The following is a 22,450-nucleotide window of genomic DNA, read 5'->3' as shown; positions in this document are numbered from 1 at the left end:
TAGCCGATCTTTTTAGCGGTTTTGGGTGCACATGTCCTGTGTCGGCATCACCAACCCTGCCTTCCTCTGCACTCTGTGTGTGCTCAGAGATTCTGTTCCTTTTCATCTGACACCCCCCCCCCTCGCGTTTCTGGAAAAGTCTGGTGGGCCCCAGCCCGGCCCCAGCCCAAGTCTTTTCCCACCTCTGTGCCTTTCTAGCACCTTCTCCGAACTTTGCACGTGCCCATAGACACACACACGCAGTCTGCTTTCCCACGGAGCTGGAGCCGAGCCCGCCCCCAACCTTTCCTCCTTTTACGATCTTTCTCAGCAGCGTCCCTTGTTCCCTGCACTTTGCACATGCTCTGTGTGACCATTCCCTTCGCACCTCCGATCTCCTCTTCTCTTCCTCGCTTTGCCTCATTCCTCCACCCCTTTCCCCGCTCCGCACTCTGCACATACCCGGAGTCCACCGAGCTCACGTCCCTCCTCCCCCCCCTGCACTCTGCACATGCTCCGCCTGCCGCATTCCCTCCCCACCGCGCCAGCGGGGCTCCTCCCTCGCCGCCTCGCCTCTCTTGGTCTCCCGCGCTCTGTGCATGCCCAGAGACTCCTTCCTCGCCTCGCGCCGTCTGCATCTCCTTGGACGAAACGCAGACCTCTCACCTCACCTAGATGATGACCCTTCCAACTCTGCAATTCTAGGTTTCTGCGATTCTTCCTCGCGCGCGCTCTGTGCATGCCCAGAGGCAGGCTCTTCCTCCTCTCTGCTTCCTCGCCTCGCGCCGTCTGCATCTCCTTCGCCGAAACGCAGACATCTCTTTCAGATGCAGCCTATATATGTGTGCTTATTATGTGCGCGTTAGCCGCCTGTGCCAACCAGCGCTTCTTCTCCTCCTCTCCAACAGGCTGACGGGGGTGCCATCATCTCCCAAATATCGTCTTCATCCCCAGGTTGGCAGGGTCGCCCTCTGCCGCCCCTAGCGGCGCTCTCCCGCCAGAGCAGCCTCCAGCTCCGCCTGGAGAGCGAGCGAGCGAGCGAGCAGCAGCCAGAGCGCGAGAGCCGAGGCGCAGCGGCTGCGTTTGGATAGGGCGGGGGGGGACCTCACTTTCCCTCTGCTCCTGCTCTGCCCCACTTCAGCGGCGCCTGATGGGCGGGCCCTGGGAGACCCCCTCCCGGCTGCCTCCTTAGGGGACCCCCCACCCAGCCCGGGTGGGGGGCGGGCGCAGGGGTTGCGCGCCCCTGCGCCTTGCGCGCCCTGCCCTATGGAGAGGCGCCGGGCGCTTTGCTGCTGGTGGTGCCTGTCGCTCCTGCTGGCGGGGCAGCCGGCGGCCCGGGGGCACCCGCAGCCGTGCCACATCCTGGCACGGATCGGGCACACCGTGCGCCTGGGCGCCCTGCTTCCCCGCGCAGGGGAAGCCGAAAGCCGGGCGCGCAACGCCCTGGCCCGCGCCAGCCGCACAGCAACCTCCGCGCTGCCCTACAACCTTAGCCTCGAAGTGGTCCCCGGGGCGCCCCGGCAGAGGGACCCGGCCTCGCTGGCCCGCTGGCTGTGCCAGGCGCTGGTGGTGCGCGGAGTGGCCGCCGTGCTTGCCTTCCCCGCGTCCCGCAGGGAGCTGCTCCAGTTGGACTTCGCCGCCGCCTTCCTCGAGATCCCCTTCGTCAGCATCCGGGAAGAGGAAGAGGAGGAGGAGGAGGAAGAAGGGGAAGGCAGAGGGGGACAAAGTGCGAAGACCCCCATGCCCTTCAGGAGCCGGGTAAGGAGAAAAATACCCCCTCTTTCTATTTCAATTTTTTAAAAGCCCTCTGCTGATGGAGAGCCTCCTTGGGCAAGAGCAGTCTACCAGCCCAAGAGCAAGTAGGCTACAGATTGACTTAGGCAGGGCTTTTTTCCAGCTGGAACCCACCAAAAACCTCTCATGTGGGCGCCATGGGCGTAGCAAGGATTTATGTTGTGGGGTCAGGTTTTATGTTTCGGAGGCAGAACCAAGATTTGTGAAACAATTGGTCAGTTACTTAAGTATGTGTATTTATTTACTTGATTTAGGGGGGTGCAGCTGCCCCCTGCCACCCTTGGCTACGCCCCCATTGCCATTATAAGAGAACAAGGGAGGTGTTCGTGGTGAGTTCTGGCGCCTCTTTCTCTACAAAAATAGCACTGGATTTAGGGATCATGGAAGTGAAGAGTTCGAAAGGGTCCCAGGGTCATCTAGTCCAACCCCCTGCAGTGTAGGAATCCTGCCCATAGCCAACCTTCTGGTTGGGTTCCTTGAGTGAAGGACCTGGAAGGGACTCTGTGGGTCATGCGGTGCAGTGCCCACCTTGCTTTGCAGAAATCGCAGCTTCGATGAGTTACGTGGTTAGTTACTGCCCTTCAGGAGGAAGGCACCCCTCCCTGTCAGAGAGCCTGCTCGCAGGATTCTGCTCACAGAATGAGAGATTTGTAGAGTTGGAAGGAACCTCAAGGTCCACCCCTTGCAGTGCAAGGATCGCAGCTTTGAATGGTTGGTGTCCAGGAACATCCACAATCAGGAGCAGTCTATCTTGGAGTCACCCAGGCAGCGCACAGGCTAAACCGTGGCTATTAATTTAAAACATTTCTCCTCCTCCACCCATCATAAGCAAAGTCCACGGCAGGTTACAGCTACATTAGGAACGGGAATAACGTATTATGACCTATTCTTTTTTATTGTCCTGAAATACTTGTTGTTATTATTACTTGCATAACTCATTAATACTGCTGTGATTGTGGCCGTCAATCACAGCAGTATTAATTTATAATACAGTGTTGTGTTCTTTTCTCATAATGCAAGAGTTATTATTACTTACATAGCTTATTAATACAACTGTACTGTATTAGTTGTATGTAAGGCTACACATAGGGTCATAGAACTGTAGAATCCAAAGGGGCCCCCCAGGGGTCATTTAGTCCAACCCTCTGCAATCCAGGAATCATGTCCACTCAGAATTAAGTCCCACTTGAAGCCATGGGGCTTACTCCTGAGTAAGCAGGTAAAGGATTGCAGCCCAAGTGGCTGTTAATTCACATGTCTGGGGGTCAATCTTACCTGAGGGTCCTGGATGCAGGGGGAGAAATGGCAAGGAATGTCTGCAGCTATTAGTTATGATTAATAATCCTTATATTATTTCGAACCATGAGCTTCCATGTTTGGGAGAAGTCTACCTCTAAGGACCAGAGGCTGGCAAAAGGCAGCAGAGCAGGCTGCCCCTGAGTTGTGAGTGCACCTGGAGAACCTCCAATTGCAGGCGCAGTCTACCTCAGTTGGAGAGAAAGGACCGGGGAAGGCTGTGAGCCTCCTCCTCCATCATCGAATGTTGCCAGCAGCCTTTTCGGTCCTTCCCCTCGAGAGGTCGGCTGCATCTGAAGCTGGAAGCTTGAGGGAAATTGGTCGATCGCAAAGGCCCATTGTGCTAAGAGGAAGTTGTGGGTGGATAATAAGTGGTCAAGGATAATAAGGGAAGGATATCCCTTTCTCTGGTTGGCTGGGCTAGATGGAGACCTCTCTTGGTATTTCTTCTTGAAGTGAACGGAAATATATATTCTAATAATAATAATAATAATAATAATAATAATATACCCAAGGATCATCTAGTCCAGCCCTCTGCAATGCAGGAATAAAAATAAATAAATAACAAGAACCCTGTAAGTTCATTGCTTCTGCCCTTAAAAGGTTTCGTCAGCACCTTATTACACTTTGCATTGGATGAAACTGAGCCTCTCTATATAGACATAGTCTACCTTTGAGCACCAGCCGCCAGGGACTAGGAAGGCTGCATCGCCTTTATTCCATATTGGTGTCCTTTCTGAGGACATGGATCTGTCTCCTGTTTGGAAGCAGGATGTGGTCCTTTTGCCCCAAACCCAGCAAGGCCACACCCTACTCCACTCTTTATTTTAGAGCCATCGATCAGCAAAGCCTCTGCATCCAGGGGTAGTCTACCCCCTGATGCTACGGACAAAGAATTATTGGGTGTCCATTTTGCATCCCACTGTTGGAGACAGGAAACTGGGGTGGGTGAAACCCTTCCCCTCCCCTTCCTGAATTGATTTTTTGGGGGGACGGGGACGGATACTGACCTTTTCCTTTCTCACACCTGTTCAGTTTGAACCCAATGTTAGCCCTACTCAGAGTAGACATACTGAAATGAAAGGCACTGCTTACTCAAGATGATTAGTCCCAGTAAGTGAGGCACAACCCAAGAGGGTGGGTTTTTAAATTGAAGGGGATGATAACTCTGATTAGGCTTTTCGGCTCTAAGCCCAGGACCATTGGCCTGCCTGCTGGCTTTTAATGCCGTGATTGATGCAAGAGACATCCGATCGCTCCGCTCTGGAATAAACAGACGCAGCTGAGAAGGTGTTCAAAAAAGATCCAAGCCTGTTGATGGGATGTCATGCTCAGAGAGGCTTTGGGCCCCAGGACCCGTTTGTGGCTCATAAATCAATGGGAAGATAGGAAAGCAGAGGGGTGGGCGGGTGTAATCCTGCTACGGTCCTCTGCCAATTCATGCTGGGAGTCAGTAATCCTCCTATTGAGCTGGTCTGTACTACAGCTATAGATACAGATACTGGAAGATTCACTGGATAGCTCAGCTGGTTACAGCACGCTGCTGAGAACGCTAAGGTTGCAGGTTCGATCTCCATATGGGGCAGCTGCATTGCAGCGGGTTGGACTAGATGACCCTCAGGGCCCCTTCCCACTCCACGAGTCTGTGATTCTATATCGATATCCCTCCTCTGCACACATGAGCCCACAATACTGCATTCCGGTGGGCCAAAGCCACCAGGAACCCCGTCTGTGCCAGGATCCGGTAGCTCTTGGCCGTTCTGCGTTTAATTTTGTTTCTTAACGGGAAGGGATTTGTTAGCTCTCGGCCTGGGAATTTGATTTATATCAGAGGAGACGGTCTAGCTCAGGGCCGCCGAGGCTGGCGGGCAGAGACTCTCTGGGGGTCTCTCTCTGGGGACACCTCAAACCTGGGGTTTTGTGTGTGTGCGCAGAGCAGGGGACTTCACTGCTGAGCTGTGGGGCCTTCCCCCCCCCCCTAAAATGAAAAGATGTTGCTCCTCAAGATTCTGGTTTGGACAGGGTTACCAGAAGCTCAGACCCTTGGCCCATCAAAATTAGTGTTACCTGCACTAACTGGCAGTGTTTCGGGAAAAGAGGGGCGTTCCCGACTGAGGATGGAACCCAGGACTCTCCAGATGCGACGTGGTGGCCCCTCCCTGTGCCTTTCTTCCAAGGAGGTAGCATTCAGACCCACAACCACCCTGAGAGATAGCTGAGGTAAAGAGAAAATAACTGCCCCACCACCACCCAAGGTCGCCCAGTAAGCTTTGTTGACAGAAGGCAATTTGAACCCAGCACACTCTGCTTCTTCCTCCACCACACTAGCCATTGCACCACACCACCCCTGAGAGCTGAGAAGCGGCAGCTTTGCTACCGCATAGCTCAGTCTGTAGAGCATGAGGCTCTTAATCTCAGGGTTGTGGGTTCGAGTCCCCATTGGGCGAAAGTTTCCTGCATTGCAGGGGGTTGGACTTGATGGCCCTTGGGGGGTCCCACCCACCTCTACAATTCAGCGGTTCTATGTTCTTAATACCCTGGGTCAAAACAGATACCCCCTCCCCCTGGCAAGCAGGCCGAGTGCGAAGACTCTGCCCTTTGTTTTCCCAGCAGATGACAGCAAGAAAAGTTGTTTGTTTGTTTGTTTTGCAAAACTTGGAGGGAGCCCCCCCCCTCCAATTCTCCTTGAATGCATGGGGAATGCAGTTGCAGCGGGGATAGGGGACAAAATTGCTAATCAATATGTGCTGGGGCACCGGGACCTTGTCACAGCAGCACTAGACGCCTTTTGGATTTGGGGAGCAAAAGATAGCCAGATCAGGTGTAAAGATTGGGGTGGAATCTGGTTCCAGCTTTAGAAGGGGTCGGTTGTTTTGCGACACCAAACAAGCTCAGGTCTCCTCCTCCCTCTTTGCCACTCAAGGCTGCTGTTTGGAAAAATCCAGGAATTATTCCAAATTGATAAATAGTAATATCCTCCCGAGGTCGTGCCAAGATCTGGGGGCAAAGAGAGGGATTTGATTTGATTTGATTTGATTCTTTTCTGTTGTTTCCCCTCCTTTCAATCGCGCTGTCTTGTCGCCAGGACTTTCGTGAGCTCAGAGAATTCCTTCTTCGCCGCTGGTTTCCTTTGGTCCAATTCCCCGCAGCCAATATAGGCAATCTGTATTTTGCTCACAGGTTCTCGATGGGGGAAGGAGGGAGGAGAAGAAAAAAAAACCCAATTCCCTCTCGGCGCAGAGGCAAAAGGCTCAATTTTAAACAGGTTTCCAAATAAACCTGAAAAAGAAAAGCACAGCCTCTTTCCAACATCACATTTTCAGACCTGTGAGGTGCATTTTTCCCGGGGGCTGGATGCAGAGAGGTGGGCTCTTGTGGCATTTAAAGCCCATTATTATTATTATTATTATTATTATTATTATACTCCAACCATCTGGCTGGGTTGCTTCAGCCACTGAAGGCAACTTCTGACACATAATACCAAACATTAAAACTTCCCCATACAGGGCCTCCTTCAGATGTCTTCCAAAAGTCATTTGCTTATCTCCTTGACATCTGATGGGAGGGCGTTCCACAGGGTGGGCGCCACCACGGAGAAGGCCCTCTGCCTGGTTCCCTGTATCCTCTCACTTCTCGCAGTGAGGGAACTGCCAGAATGCCCTCGGAGATGGACCTCCATGTTTGGACTGGACAGTGATGGGGGTGGAGACGCTCCTTCAGGTATCCTGGGCCTTTGAGGCCGTTGAGGGCTTTCAAGGTCAGCACCAACACTTTGAATTGTGCTCGGAAACGTACTGGGAGCCAATGCAGGTCTTTCAGGACTGGTGTTATATGGTCCCAGTCACCAGCCTGGCTGCCCCATTCTGGATTAGTTGTCGTTTCGGAGTCACCTTCCAAGGTAGCCCCACGTAGAGCGCATTGCAGTAGTCCGAGCAGGAGAAAACCAGAGCATGGACCACTCTGGCGAGACAGGGAGGGTCTCAGATGGAGCTGGCAAGATTGACCTGCGCCTCTATGGACAGCCAAAAGTAAAAAATGACCCTCAGGCTGTACACCGGGTCCTTTAGGGGCACAGTTACCCCACCCAGGACCAGGGAATCCTCCACCCCCACCCACCCCCTGTCCTCCAGAAACAGAACTTCTGCCTTGTTGGGATTCCACCTCAATCCATTAGCTTCCATCCATGTGAGAGCAATAGTCTTCTCCCACATTTGTTTACCACAGTTCTAAGGCAGACTGGCTCTGTTCATGGAGGCTCCATTGAGGAATCATAAGAAACTCAGAAGAGCCCTGCAGTGGGATCAGGCCAATGGGCCACTTAGTGCAGCCTCCTGTCCTCACAGAGGCCGACCAGATACCCCAAATGGGAAGAACCCCCCCCCCCCCCGCAAGCAAGACCTGAGTGCAACAGCCACTCTCCCCACTCGCCATTCCCAGAGATAGACTGCCTCTGATGCTGCAGGCAGAACATTTGGCCATCACTAAGTTCTTGCAAAGCCCAATTTGCACAGCAGGTTTAGCAACGGTGTTGTTAATTCCCCGAGATCTTTAGAAACGTCCATGCTGCCTTCTTTGCCTTGCTCTTTGGAACGCAACAGCCATTCCTTTGGCGTTGCCACACATCCATCTGTCAAGAAGCCCAGCAGGTGTTGAGGTTCCAGCTAAAAAACAAATTAAAAATAAATACAATTGCCAACTTTTCCGGAGGGTTTTTTTTTTTTACCTTGACATAGCTCCCTTATGCCGTGAAAAATATCCTCGTTATGGAGCAGATAACTTCTGGATCCAAGGCAAAGTGACATCGTAGATCTCTCTCCTGCAACAAATGAAAGATGAGTCAACACGGCCGGCCGTATCTTGGCAAGGCGAGGTCTCCCTTCTGCAGCGGAGAGGCTGCAAGGCTGAGGAGAGAGGGGAAGAGTCGCGCTGAAACAGGGCAGAGGTGGCTTCAGGGCTGAGCGCAGGGAAAGTTAACCTCCCCTTGGCCTGTCCATTTCTCCACGCCTGGTCTTTGAAGGGGCACTCTCTCTCTCCGGAGGAAATGCCTCTTCCAAATGGAGGCATTCTTCCATCTCTCAAGCTTTGTGTGGCCATGACGAAGCCATACAGCACAGGCAATATAGAATCGTAAGAGTTGGAAAGGATCCTGAGGCTCATCTAGTCCAACCCTCAGGAATGCAGAAAAATGCTGGCGTCTTATTTATACCCTGCTTGGCCCAGCCACTCTGGGCAGCTTCCAACATACAGGTGAAACTAAAAAAAATAGAATATCGTGGAAAAGTCCATTTATGTAAGCAATTGTTTTCATTAGCTACTGGAGTTTAATATATGAGATAGACTCATGACAGTGCAAAGCAAGATAGGGCAAGCCTTTGCTTGTTATAATTGTGATGATTATGGCATACAGCTGATGAAAACCCCAAAGTTGAGATTGTTAATTTGGGGTTCTCATCAGCTGTACGCCATAATCATCACAATTATAACAAATAAAGGCTTGACATATCTCGCTTTGCATGTCATGAGTCTATCTTATAAATTAGTTTCACGTTTTAAGTTGAATTACTGAAAGAAACGAACCTTTCCACGATATTCTAATTTTTCGAGTTTCACCTGTATATTAAAACCTGCAACATTTTAAAAAAACCTTCCCTATTCAGGGCTGCTTTCAGATGTCTTCTAAAGGTTGTTTAGTTAACTCATCTCCTTGGCTCCGGGGTTCCATTTCTCCACACCTTCCAACATTTTCCCGATGGAAATAGGGACTTCCTAAGGAAAAGCGGGACATTCTGGGGTAAAATCAGAAACTGGGACAGCTTCTGTAAATCCGGGGCTGTCCCTGGAAAACTGGGACACTGGGAGGGTCTGGGCTTGGGGAGAGGGGCAGATCCTTTCCCTCCTCTTGTGAATGTCATTCATTGAGCGCTTTGGTAACCACAAGTTGACACTGAGGGGGCCCACAGTTAAAACTAGATAGCTGTGTCAATCTGCATCCGTTTGCCTCAAATTGTCACCTTGTCCTTCCCGCCCCCCATTTCACATTTTGCTAAATAAAAGCAGTCAGTGATTTACCAGGCCAGAGCCTGTCAGCAGAGAGGGAAATGTTTGCCGAGGGTGACCCCTGGGGTCCCGCTGAGTCTCTCCAAAAAGATAACCAGCTTCCATTAGTAAATAATTGCTTTGCCCACTTAGGATCTCAAGGACATCCATTGCAGAGACTCCCCAAAGCCTCATTCTCAGCAGGGTTGGAGCTGCAGCCGTATATTTATGGGGTAGCAGCGCAGTGGGGTTTGGGGAGGGGGCAGGAGGTAGGGGCTTTCCTGGTGATCTTTATCAGCTGCGAGGCAAGAAGGGTTGTAATAATTTCATGATTCCCCCCAGTGAGGATCCAGATTCCCCTCGAGATTTTGCCACATTCACTTCTGCTGGAAAGTGTGCCATTTGGGGAGGGGGCAGACCCTTGGAGAGCCAGGCAGAGGCCCAGGCCAGGTAGATAATGTGGCCCTTTTTAAAAATTTTATTTCAAGGCTTGAACCATATCTGCATATAAAGACAAAATGGAAAATATAGATATACAATAGTGCTTTTTAAAAAATACATAAGGAAAAGGATTATTTTAAGTATTTACTTTTAAATAATGGTGAGCGATTGTGAATATACTGACCGAGGCCCCCTTTGGAATCGGAGCCCCCCCCTGTTGGGCCTGGGAGGGGGAGAGGCCGACTCCGTGGGCAGCGCAACGAGAAACTTTCTGGGAGTGTGGCTCACTTTCGAAATTTGGGGATCAGGGGGCTCATCAGCGCTGCACTTTGATAATTTCAGACCCCAGACTAGGCAGCCTTATGGCGGGGGCTCATTGGATCAGAGATGAGGAATTTCAGAGGTGGGGGTCTGATGTGGCCTCAAGACCTCTCCCCCCCCCGACCCTCAGGGCTCCCCCCAAGCCACACCCCCTCTCTGCAGGCCACGCCCCTCACCAGTCCTGCTTTAGTGCTTTTGGCAGCCTGGAAATGTGCCCTTCAGCTCTGAAAATGCATACCCTCCAACATTTCTCTGATGAAAATAGGGATGTCCTATTCCCTCACCACCATTTTATTATATATCCCCAACCCATCTGACTGGGTTAGCGGCAATATTTCAATAGAACCTCCATGGCCAGTCAGCGCCTACCTTTGAATACAAGGTCCCATCCCTCCACGGTTTGTGCCATTCCCAAATGTTTCCTTTTCCTGCAGAGTCGGGGTCTCTGTAGGCACCTATTTGTGTGGCATCATCTTGCAAACCTCCGCCAGGGAGAAAGGACGAGACGAGTCTTCCATCCAGCCCACAAACCTCTCTCGCAGCAGAGTTGCCGCCCGGAGTCCGGAGCCTGAGTTAACTTTGGAAAAGCTGCCTGGGCACTTTCCGTTTTCCTCCTGCCTCCTGTCCAAAGCGATATAAATGATGGTTGAACTCGGAGAGGAGGTTTTTATTGTGCTGTATATTTCTCTGTCTCCAGACAGTCTATTAGAAAGTTCTGGACATGGGCAGCTGTGGCCGGTGGTTCTCCTTGGGACTTGGCTGAAACACCAATGTCAGCCGAATGAGGAGATCTGGTGGGCTGGAGGAGGAGGCCCACAGGGCTTCAGCTTCCACAGCCCTGTTTTAAAACCAGGATAATAGCTCAGTCAGTAGAGCATAAGACTTTTAATGTCAGGGTCATGGGTTCGAGCCCCATGTCGGGCAAACGTGGGTTCAAATAGATGTTCCTCGTGGCCCCTTCCAACTCTACAATTCTATGAGGACCTTGTCCGTATCCTCTGGGCGCCACTGAGCTCTGGCTCCCCTCTGCCCCAGACTGCAGGTCCAATAGTCAGTGAAAATGGGAGTGGAGCTCAGCAATATCTGTGGGTTGCTATATCAGGTTCCCCCATCTCTGATGCAAGCAGCAGCACTGCCATTTCTCCGATGAAAATACAGACGTCCTAGTCCATGATAATGATGATGATGATAATTTAATATTTATACCCTGCTTATCTGACTGGGTTGCCCCAGCCACTCTGGGTGGCTTCCAACATATACAAAAACTTAATAAAATGTTAAACATTAAAAAGCTTCCCTATCCAGGGCTGCCTTCAGATGTCTCCAGAAGGTTGTCTAGTTACTTATCTCCTTGGCTCAAAGGTCGCATAATTCTACACCAGGGGTCAGCAACCTTTTTCAGCAGGAGGCCGGTCCACTGTCCCTCAGACATTGTGGGGAGCCGGGCTATATTTTGAAGGGAAAAAATGAACGAATTCCTATGCCCCACAAATAACCCAGAGATGCATTTTAAATAAAAGGACACATTCTACTCGTATAAAAACACGCTGGTTCCCGGACCGTCTTTGGGTCGGATTGAGAAGGCGATTGGGCCGCATCCGGCCCACGGGCCTTAGGTTGCCTACCCCTGCTCTACACCCTCCAACATTTCTCCGATGGAAATAGGGACGTCCTAAGGAAAAGTGGAAGTGAGAGCTGGACCATAAAGAAGACTGATCGCCGAAGAATTGGTGCTTTTGAATTATGGTGCTGGAGGAGACTCTTGAGAGTCCCATGGACTGCAAAAAGATCAAACTTATCCATCCTTAAAGAAATCAGCCCTGAGTGCTCACTGGAAGGACAGATCCTGAAGCTGAGGACTCCAGTACTTTGGCCACCTCATGAGGAAGAGAAGACTCCCTAGGAAAGACCCTGATGTTGGGAAAGATGGAGGGCACAAGGAGAAGGGGACGACAGAGGACTGAGGTGGTTGGACAGTGTTCTCAAAGCTACCAACATGAGTCTGACCAAACTGCGGGAGGCAGTGGAGGATAGGCGTGCCTGGCGTGCTCTGGTCCATGGGGTCACGAAGAGTCGGACACAACTGAACGACTGAACAACAACAACAACAACAACAACAACAACAACAACAACAACAACAAGGAAAAGCGGGACATTCCGGGATCAAATCAGAAACTGGGATGGCTTCTGTAAATCCGGCACTGTCCATAGAAAATAGGGACACTGGGAGGGTCTGCAGTTCAGTTTTGAACTTACAAATCGCTGCTATTTTATCCAGTTCCCTTTTCTCAGGAGTAAACCCTCCACAAATCTGGAGCGGAGTCCCTAAGACGGTTGGAAGGTGCCTTGCATGTCTCCTCCTAGCAACTCCTGCAGCCAAGCTGGTGCCAAACGTCTTGCTCTGCTTTCCTTTGGACCGCAAGGCCAAGCGGGGGGTGGGGGGTGGGGAGTCTTGTCTCCTGGGCAGCCCAGGACCTCCAGACACCCTGCCCAGGCTTGCACCTTGGGGAAGTCACTTGGGTGCTGCTCACGCTGCAGTTTGACTTCACCCCCCCAGAGGCACACTCCATTGTCTCTCTCGAGACAGATGACAACATCCATATTCGGAACTCACTGCCTCTTGACATCAGGCAGGCGGTACCTTTGCTTTACTCTTTCTGGCGCCTGCTAAATATACATTTGTTTAGGCAGACTAAGCCTATCCATGTATGGAGGATGTTTGCAAGTTGTTTTCATTCTGGTTTTTAGCTTGTTGTAGGTTTAAATTATTTTTTTGAATGTTTTGAACTGTTGTTTTAAAGGTTTTTTTTTTGGGGGGGGTTGGCTGGTAATTTCTTTTTGTAAACTGCTTTGAGGGGTTATTTTACACAACCGAGCTATATATAAATTTTATGAAACAAAATGAATTTACAAGAGATGGAGAAACGCCTCTGTTCTGGAGAGGCATTGCCTCAATATTTCCTGCCGCATGCAAGAGATGAAGGAACACCTCTGTTTTAAAAGAGCAATTCTCCAGGAGGTGGAAGAATGCCTCTGTTTAGAACATGGTTTCCCAAATTTGGGTCCCCAGCTGTTGCTGGACTACAACTCCCAAAATTGGGAAAACCCTGATTTAGAAGAGGCATTCTCTCCTAAGAGAGGACAGAGCATTTTCTCAACCAGGCCTCCACAGACCGAATGAGCTGTTTACATCGAACAGAATTAGGATCTCCTGCTTGGTCACTATTTTGTTCCAGATTGCAGGGGCCTAATGGTTTCAACTGTGACCTTTTCATTTTGTGCCTGTGGCTCTGTGGAACTCCCTGCCTCTTGAGAGCAAGCAAGCAGGCACTATAGAAACCCTGCATTAATCCCTACGCTCTTTTCAGATCTATTTGCTTAGCTAGCAACCAACATTTCACATGTGATGATGGTCTTCATAGGACGTGGTTACCGTTTCCAACTCCCTCACCCACCCACCCCAATTTCCGGCATCACCCACAGGCACATTTTCTTTAGTGTATTTCATTGTGTTTATCAGTCGCTTCCCATTAAAGCATCCCAAAGCGATAAACACTTTTTTATTAAGAAAAGCAGTAATGAAAACATTAATAATTGTGGTTCAAGACGCTCTGTGGAGACGACTGTTCTGGAGATTCTTCTTTCTGAGCATTGCTTCTCTTCCGCCCCCAGTGTTCAACAACGCATGTGCGCATGAGGGAAGGCGTCCTGAACCAACCGTGTGTACTCACACGCCTCTCACGCTGGAATCGTGCATTATTTTTATTTATTTTTAGGGGAACGGTTGTAGCTTGGTGTTCCGACTCAGTATTAGGCAGCTCAATTTGCTCCAGTTTGAAAATCAGAATGATGAGGTCCGGAACCTTGACTTGGTGTGTAAAAGAAGGGTTGTGAGTCGCTGGCACGGAGCACATGCCAGTCTTGTAGAACGTCCCACAGCAACATGGGACTCGGGTGGGGTGAAGAGATCATACCCAAAGGGCTGTGGCTCAGTGCCAGAGCCCTTGCTTGGCATGCAGAAGGTTCAGCCCAAGTGGCATCTTCAGGTAGGGCTAAGAGGTGAGCTCCGGTTGCTCGGTCCCTGCTCCTGCCCACCTAGCAGTTCGAAAGCACGTCAAAGTGCAAGTAGATAAATAGGGACCGCTGCAGCGGGAAGGTAAACGGTGTTTCCGTGCGCTGCTCTGGTTCGCCAGAAGCGGCTTAGTCATGCTGGCCACATGACCCGGAAACTGGACACCGGCTCACTCCGCCAGTAACCCCAGAGTCGGACACGACTGGACCCTAATGGTCAGGGGTACCTTTACCTTTACCTTTTATTCCATCATAACAACAACAACAACAACAACAATTTTCTTATTTATATCGTGTCCAGCCTGCTGGGTTGGTCCAGCCACTTTGGGCAGCTTCCAACATATATAAAAACACAATAAAACATAAAACATTAAAAAACCTCCCTCCCTATCCAGGGCTGTCGTCAGATGTCTTCTAAAGGTTGTATAGTGACTTATCTCTTTGGCTTGGGGGTTGCATAACTCCAGACCCTCCAACATTTCTCCCATGAAAATAGGGACGTCTCCCATGGGAAAGTAGGATGTTCCAGGATCAAATCAGAAACCGGGATGGCTTCTGTAAGTCTTGGATTTTTATGGGAAAATAGGGACACTTGTAGGATCTGTGTAGATCAGTGGTTCTCAAAGGCTGTGGCAGGATGACTCTTGTGGTCCTTTCCAACTCGACAATTCTGTGATTCTCTGTTCCTATGTAGCTGCATTGTTTTATACTTTCTGGATGCCCCATGATTATACGATAAATTAGTGGTGTTCTGTGTTATAAATCAAGTACTGCTAGGAGCTGTTGTTGTTGTAACAACAACAACAACAACAACAACAACAACAACAACTTATTTATACCCCACCCATCTGACTGGGTTTCCCCAGCCACTCTGGGCAGCTTAAAAATACATTAAAACATCAGTCATTAAAAACTTCCCTAAACAGGACTGCCTTCAGGTGTCATCTAAACGTCAGATAGTTGTTTATTTCTTTGACATTGGATGGGCGGCTCCACAGTGTTTTTTGTTTGTTTGTTTTTGTTTTTCAATGTAGAAAATTTTTATTCTCAAAGCATCGCCCGGAGAAGAAAAGTTTGAGAACTGCTGGTGTGGATAATACTGAGCTAGATGAGGAGGATTCATAGAATCATAGAGCTGGAAGGGGCCACAGGGGTCATCTAGTCCAACCCCCCCTGCAATGCAGGGATATTTTGCCCTACGTGGGCCTTGAACCCACAACCCTGAGATTAAGAGTCTCTTGCTCTACTGACTGAGGAGAGGGCCACTTATGGCTGCTAGCCACCCCCACCCCCGCCCAATGCTGGACTAGATGTGCTTGATCCAGAAGGGATCTTCAGACATAAAGATCCACCTGGTCCAGCAATCTTTTGCCCACATTTGTGACTCTGAAAGGCACCCCTCCTTTCCTGATGAGAGGAGGGGAATTTCAAACGCCCCACCCTCATAAAAGTCCACATCTCTTTTCCATCTCTGGCACAGGTGCGCTTAAACCAGGCAGGGGTCAGCAAACTTTTTCAGCCGTGGGCCGGTCCACCGTCCCTCAGACCATGTGGGGGACTGGACTATTATTTTGGGGGAAAATATGAACGAATTCCTATTCCCCACAAATAACCCAGAGATGCATTTGAAATAAAAGCACACATTCTACTCATGTAAAAACACCAGGCAGGCCACACAAATAACCCAGAGATGCATTTTTAATAAAAGGACACTCATGTAAAAAGATGCTGATTCCCGGACCGTCCATGGGCCAGATTTATAAGGTGATTGGGCCGGATTCTGGCCCCTGGGCCTTAGGTTGCCTACCCTTGGTTTAAACTCTGCTGACCTCTAGTGGCTGGCCTGCCTCTCTGCTCTGCTTCCAACTGGGGGCTCACCTATGTATTATTATTATTATTATTATTATTATTATTAGCCAGTCATCTGACTGGGTTGTCCCAGCCACCAAAGAAGAATGGCAACTGAACATGTAGAACTGGCAAGTTTGACGTGCAAAATTAGAGATAAGAAAGAGACCGATTTTTAAAGGTGATAGGAAAATGCCTGCAGAATACTTAAAAACTCAGTGTAAAATATGTTAAAACGCAAATAGGATTTGAGTGAGAACAGCAGTGGGGGCGGTGAACTTCCCATTTTTCTTTTGTGGCAAGGGCAAGGTCTATAGTAAATATAATATGCAGCATAAATTGAAATTCTGGGGGAACCCTGGAAGGAGGGAGGGGAAGTCACAGGTGGAATGATTGATTGCTAAACTTGAAATGATGTTGAATTGTTGAATTTTGTGTGTGTGTGTGTGTGTGTGTGTAATAAAAACCTATGAGATAGCTGTAGAATAGCCAGCCTCATATAACCAACATGCTTAAGCCTAATTAACGCATGATGGAGTTCGTATTTATTCATTTATTCGATCTTTATACCACCCTTATCATAAGATCTCAGGGCGTTTCACGGAATAAAATACAGGATAAAAACAAGTAAATAATTGAAACAAAACAGCCAAACAATAACCCCCTCTTCCTGTAGACACATTAAAAAGGCTGTAGAATATTAATCAGGTTGTACAATTTTAATCACAATTTTAATTTTTTTAAGTGTCCCATGCTGGGTTGCCAGAACAGAACTGAAGAGGCTTAGGATCCAGTCTAAGTCCTCCCTCTCTGGTCCAGGATGAACAAATCATGCCCTTATATCTTTGACTGTCCCAGGATTGGGGATTTACAGCTGGCCAAACAGGAACCAGCCAGCTGAGTTGGAGATCCACTGAATCCTTAGCTAGATCCCTGCAGATCTTGCCATGGAATTGCCCCTTAAGTGGGAGGTGGGACTTTGGGTTCGGTTTTTATTATGGATTTTGCTTTTTTTAATCTTGTAATTTTCTGTTGCGAACCACCCTGAGATCTACGGATGAAAGGATGATACAAATTTAATACATAATAAATAATAATAATAAATCCAAATTCAAAATACAGATCCAAAATACGGATCCAAAATACAGATGATACAAATTTAATACATAATAAATAATAATAATAAATCCAAATTCCTTACTGGTGCCGTGAGACAAATGTAAAAGTAATAACAAAACCACTGCACATCGGCTGAAATAATAATGACAAAAATAATAATAATAATACCAAAGATATTGATTTTGGTCATATATGTTACATGTATATAAGTGTATTTGGTTCCTTTGTTTGATTTTTCATTACAGTATCTTTGGTATTATTATTATTATTATTATTGTCATTATTATTTCAGCCGATGTGCAGTGGTTTTGTTATTACTTTTGCTGTTTAGCACCACTGTGGTACTTCTCATTGGCCGTGAGACAAATACCACCCTCTCCTGCGTTGTTGCCAGCTGCGATCCCAGCAGCAGATTTTTATTTTTTTTAATTTTAAATAAATAATTCAACAACATTTCAATTTTAGCTATCAATCATTCCGCCTGTGACTTCCCCTCCCTCCCTCCATGGTTCCCTCAAAATTTCAATTTATGCTGCATGCCATAGTAACTCCAGACCAGGGGTCAGCAAACTTTTTCAGTCCACTGTCCCTCAGACCTTTTGGGGGGGCCAGACTATATTTTTTTTGGGGGGATGAACGAATTCCTATGCCCCACAAATCACCCAGAGATGCATTTTAAATAAAAGCACACATTCTACTCATGTAAATACATGCTGATTCCCGGACCGTCCGTGGGCTGGACTGAGAAGGCAATTGGTCCGGATCCGGCCCCCAAGCCTTAGTTTGCCTACCCATGCTCTAGACCAGGCACCCCTAAACTCGGCCCTCCAGATGTTTTGGGACAACAATTCCCATCATCCCTGACCACTGGTCCTGTTAGCTAGGGATGATGGGAGTTGTAGTCCCCAAAACATCTGGAGGGCTGAGTTTGGGGATGCCTGCTCTAGACCTTCACCTAATCTCACTATACAAACAAAAAGTTCACCCCCACTGCTGTTCTCCCTCAAATCCTATTTGCATTCTAACGTTTTTTACACTGAGCTTTTAAGTATTCTGCAAACATTTTCCAGTCTTCTTTAAAATCGGTCTCTTTCTGATCTCTAATTTTGCACGTCGAAACTTGCTAGTTCTACACATTCCAGCTGCCATTCTTCTTTGGTGGGTACCACCTCCTTGTGCCATTTTTGTGCGCATAATATTTGTGTTGCCGTGGTTGCGTAAATAAATCTACAGATAACTTTCTCCCCCCCCCCCTTGTTTCTCATCCTTCCCGGAACAGAACCCCTTCCACCTTCACATGGACCGGAGCAACGACTTCGAGACGCTCCTGGAGCTGCTGGCTAACATATTCCGCTCCAACAAATGGCACGAGGTCACCCTGGTGCTGTGCCAAGCGTGGGACGTCCCTGCCTTTGTGGACCTGTGGAGCAGTTACGCCGAGCTGGAGAGGACGGCCGTGGTGGACCTGAGCTTCCTCGAGGAGACGGAGGCCGCCCGCCTCCTGCGCCGCCACTTGGAAGAGTACCGGGAACTTCCCGGCCCCGCTCTGCTCTTTGGCTGCGACGCCCGCCACTCCCAGCTGGTCTTCCGGACAGCCAGGGACCTAGGGGTGCTCCAGGAGTTCCACTGGGTGCTAGGGCAGCCCCAGAATGTGGACGAGCTCCGGACGGAAGGGCTGCCCCTGGGCCTCTTAGCCTATGGGGAGGTGGGCAGGCCGTCCCTGGAGCAGTTCGTCCACGACGCAGTGGAGCTGGTTTCGAGGGCCATCTCGAAGGCCGTTTACATCCGCCCGGACCTCGCCCTCATCCAGAGCATGGTGAACTGCAACGACAAGCACACCGTCGCCTCCGAGTCCTCAGGGCGCTACCTCTCCCAGTGAGTAAGCCGGGGGTCCTGGAAATTTGTGATAGCTAGGGGGAAGCCGGGGGGGGGGGGGAAAGCATTTTATAAGACCTGGAAGCAATATCTGTGGCCAGTGCGAGTTCCCGTTCTCAGCAGACTGAGAAGGGGCACTCATCCAGAGCTTCACCTCTGCATGGATTGGGTGATGCCTGACATAGAGGAAAGCCCAAAACAGGGACCTGCCAAGAGATGTGACAGGCTAAGAATGGGGACTCTTCCAGAGATGCAACAGGCAGCCTCTCCTGTGGGCAGGTGATTCCATTTCTTCTTTGCAGGGGCTGGGTGATCTGGTCTGGCATGCCCTGACTCATATAGAGTTGCAACAGGCAGCTGCCTTTGAGGACTGGCCGCCGTGCTGTATCCCTGCAGTCGCAGAGAATGACTGATCCAATTATGCTCAGAATAGAGATGGAGTCATGGAGGCTGAGTGGTAGAAGGCAGGCCCAGATCCGCAGGCTCCCTTGGGAACCTGGGTGTTTCTCATCAGGCGCATATCACACCAGTTCTGAAGGGTTTGCACTCACTGCCTGTTAACCCCTGAGACAGTTTTAAGGCTCTGCTACTTCCACAAGTTAACATCCAACTATTGCAGCTAGCTGCTCCCCTTTCCCTTTCTTGTGGCAGGTAGTTCCACAAGTTTACATTTACAACCAATGCAGCGTATCCTACCAGGAACCCAGCCTCCTGCTTTCCTCTCCCTCTTTCTCTCGGTTCCAGGTTTCTAGCCAACACGTCCTTCCGCGGCCAGACAGGGGAGGTCTTTGTGCACAACACGTCCCGCGTCCACACAGATCGCCACTACAAAGTCTGGAGCCTCCTGAGGGACTCTGTGGGGCAGCCCACGTGGGTGACGGTGGGAACCTGGAAAGGGGGCGAGATGGAGGTGGAGGAGGGGACGTGGCCCCAGCACCTGCAGCGCAGGAACCAAGCGGAGGGATTTTGCCGCATGAAACTGCGTGTGGTGACCTTGGTAGAGCACCCTTTCGTCTTCACAAGAGAGGTGCGTACGGACCAGAAAGCGCCTGCATTTATTCAAAAGCTTTTTTTTTAAAGGAATCTTGTTTACGTCAGAGGTAAGAGGTGTGGGTTAATGTGCATAACAGCCAGTCATTGTGTAACATTCCTCACAGCCTCTTGGACCTTATGCACAACGGCTGGGAAATGTACCAAAAGAAAAAGAAAAAGAAAAAGAAAAAAGCAGTCAAGTTGCACATGCTCCCAAGGCCTGCTGGCAATTGTCTACATTGACCAGGAAATGTGCAAAATCCCCTCTCCGTGGACAGGTTAAGGCTGGTCAATGTGCAGAATGACGGGCTGTTAACACACATTAACCACTCGCAGAGGAGGATGGCCATCCAAGTCAGACTCAGAGTAGCTCCACTTTCTTAATTTGGTCATGCCCATTGATTTCAGCGGGCCTACTCTGAGTACGGCACAACCCATGTTGTGCCATCGTTTTAAGCCAAATTTCCTTGCTGAGCAAGGGCAGGGGTTTTCAACCAGGGTGCCCTGGCACCCTGGGGTGCCTTGAATGATAATCAGGGGTGCAGCGGGCAACACTGTCCTCTGTCCCTCTTCCCTTCCCTTCCTCCTCGGATGCCCTCTGGTGTCTCTGCCCCCCCACCTTGCACAGCTGTTTGATGCAGCAGCCCTGGCTGCAAGCTTCCCAGGTGAATGGTGCCTCTGGGGCTGGCCAGGGGGTGCTGGGTGCCAGGAGCTGAGGCAGCCTCAGGGTAAGCAAGCAAGCAGGTGAGGGAGCCCAGTCAGCCAGTTGGAAATGGACAGACAAGTGGGAGGCCAGGCAGGCAGGCAGGTGCTGTGTTGGCTTTTCCTGTGCTTGCTGTGTGCAAGGCCTGCCTGCGAGCTGAGTGCCCAGTGCTGAAGGGGAGCTTTTCCGCCATGCAGGCCTGGCAGCGCCCACGGCTGCCTCCCAAGGTAAGGTGCTGGCCTCATGTTCACCTTTGGCCGGTCTCTGTTGAGCCACTTAGTCTGGGGGCATCCTCTTCCCAGGCCCCTGTGGGGCAGTGTGAGGAGGCACCTCTCTTTGGGATGGGGGCAGCTCAGAGACCAGGAGCGGCAGCTATGGCTGCCCCAGAGGACTCCCAAGGAGAGGGCAGAGGGGAGGAGGCTGAGGGAACCCTCCGCATGAGAGCCTTCCAGCTCTGCAGGCAAGGGGTGACATAACTGGGTTCCTGAGGCCCACAAGGGTGCTGCAGAAAGAAGGTAATTGGTCAAGGGAGCCATAGACTCAAAAAGGTTGAAAACCTCTGTCCTAGGGATAAGGAACACCCTGCAGCGAAGAGTTCCACCAGTTAACGGCACAGGGTTGAAAGCTGAAGGAGTAACTGAGCTTAGTGAGCAGATGGAGTCAGTGACAGAGAGAAGTCCAGAATCCGAGACAGAAGCTGAAGCAGGAGAGGAGGGGATGCCAAGAGGCAGAGATGGTGAAGAGTCCCCCTCCTCCTGCAACAAGCTTCCCTCCCTGCTTGTCTCCCAGGACCAGGAGGGGCATGAAAAGTGCAGAGGAGAGGTGGGCTGCACGCAGATGCAGTCTCGAATTGCTTGGGGAAAACCCTGGAGAGGAGGAGATTTAGATGGCTATGGGTGACTTTCAGTCTTGGCAACTGATCCATGGGGCAAAACCTAGTGGGGGTGAACTGCTGGGCTCATATTGCCTGACACTCAGGCAAGTCTGTGCAGATCGTGTTTTTGCTGGTAAAGAGTTAACTCCCAACTTGCACATTGTGATTTATTGCTGGCTGGCTCCTGACATTTAGGGGGGGGGGAGAGAGAGAGAGAGAGAGAGAGAGATGCTAATCTGTGGTTTATGCAGGTGGATGAAGAAGGCAACTGTCCTGCTGGCCAGCTGTGTCTGGACCCCCGAACCAATGACTCGGCCGTTCTGGACACCCTCTTTGACGAGCTCAACTCTGAGAATGGCTCGGTCCCCGCCGAGTACCGGAAATGCTGCTACGGCTACTGCATTGACCTCCTGGAGAAGCTGGCCGAGGACCTCCCCTTTGACTTTGACCTCTACATTGTGGGGGACGGGAAATACGGGGCCTGGAAGAACGGCCGCTGGACAGGGCTGGTGGGGGACCTCCTGAGTGGGACGGCCCACATGGCAGTGACGTCCTTCAGCATCAACTCGGCCCGCAGCCAAGTGATCGACTTCACCAGCCCCTTCTTCTCCACCAGCCTGGGCATCCTGGTGAGGGTCCGGGACACGGCGTCTCCCATTGGGGCCTTTATGTGGCCGCTGCATTGGACGATGTGGGTGGGCATCTTTGTGGCTCTCCACGTGACCGCCCTGTTCCTCACCCTCTACGAGTGGAAGAGCCCCTACGGGATGACCCCCCACGGGCGCAACCGCATGAAGATCTTCTCCTACTCCTCGGCGCTCAACCTCTGCTACGCCATCCTCTTCGGGCGAACCGTCTCCAGCAAGACGCCCAAGTGTTGGACCGGGCGCTTCCTGATGAACCTCTGGGCCATCTTCTGCCTCTTGGTCCTTTCCAGCTACACCGCCAACCTGGCCGCCGTAATGGTGGGAGAGAAGACCTTTGAGGAGCTGTCTGGGATTCACGACCCCAAGGTCAGTGCAGGGTTTGGCAACCTCCGAGTGCCGCCATCTGTTGGCCTT

The 22,450-nt window shown here is 50.4% G+C and overlaps 1 protein-coding gene across 1 annotated transcript in view; it reads left to right on the top strand.

The window, feature by feature from the left end:
• The first annotated feature begins 1,089 nt into the window (after nucleotides 1–1,089).
• Nucleotides 1,090–22,450, top strand: part of GRIN3B (glutamate ionotropic receptor NMDA type subunit 3B) — a 33,729-nt gene continuing 12,368 nt past the window's right edge. The window contains exons 1-4 of the mRNA XM_033136866.1: nucleotides 1,090–1,737; nucleotides 18,185–18,780; nucleotides 19,525–19,807; nucleotides 21,641–22,402. Coding sequence (XP_032992757.1) covers nucleotides 1,246–1,737; nucleotides 18,185–18,780; nucleotides 19,525–19,807; nucleotides 21,641–22,402 — 2,133 coding nt within the window. The 5' untranslated portion in view covers nucleotides 1,090–1,245. The remainder of the gene's footprint in view (nucleotides 1,738–18,184; nucleotides 18,781–19,524; nucleotides 19,808–21,640; nucleotides 22,403–22,450) is intronic.

The sequence above is a fragment of the Lacerta agilis genome, chromosome 18, assembly GCF_009819535.1.
Source record: "Lacerta agilis isolate rLacAgi1 chromosome 18, rLacAgi1.pri, whole genome shotgun sequence".
Taxonomy (NCBI): domain Eukaryota; kingdom Metazoa; phylum Chordata; class Lepidosauria; order Squamata; family Lacertidae; genus Lacerta; species Lacerta agilis.
This window is presented reverse-complemented; position numbering and strand designations above follow the sequence as displayed.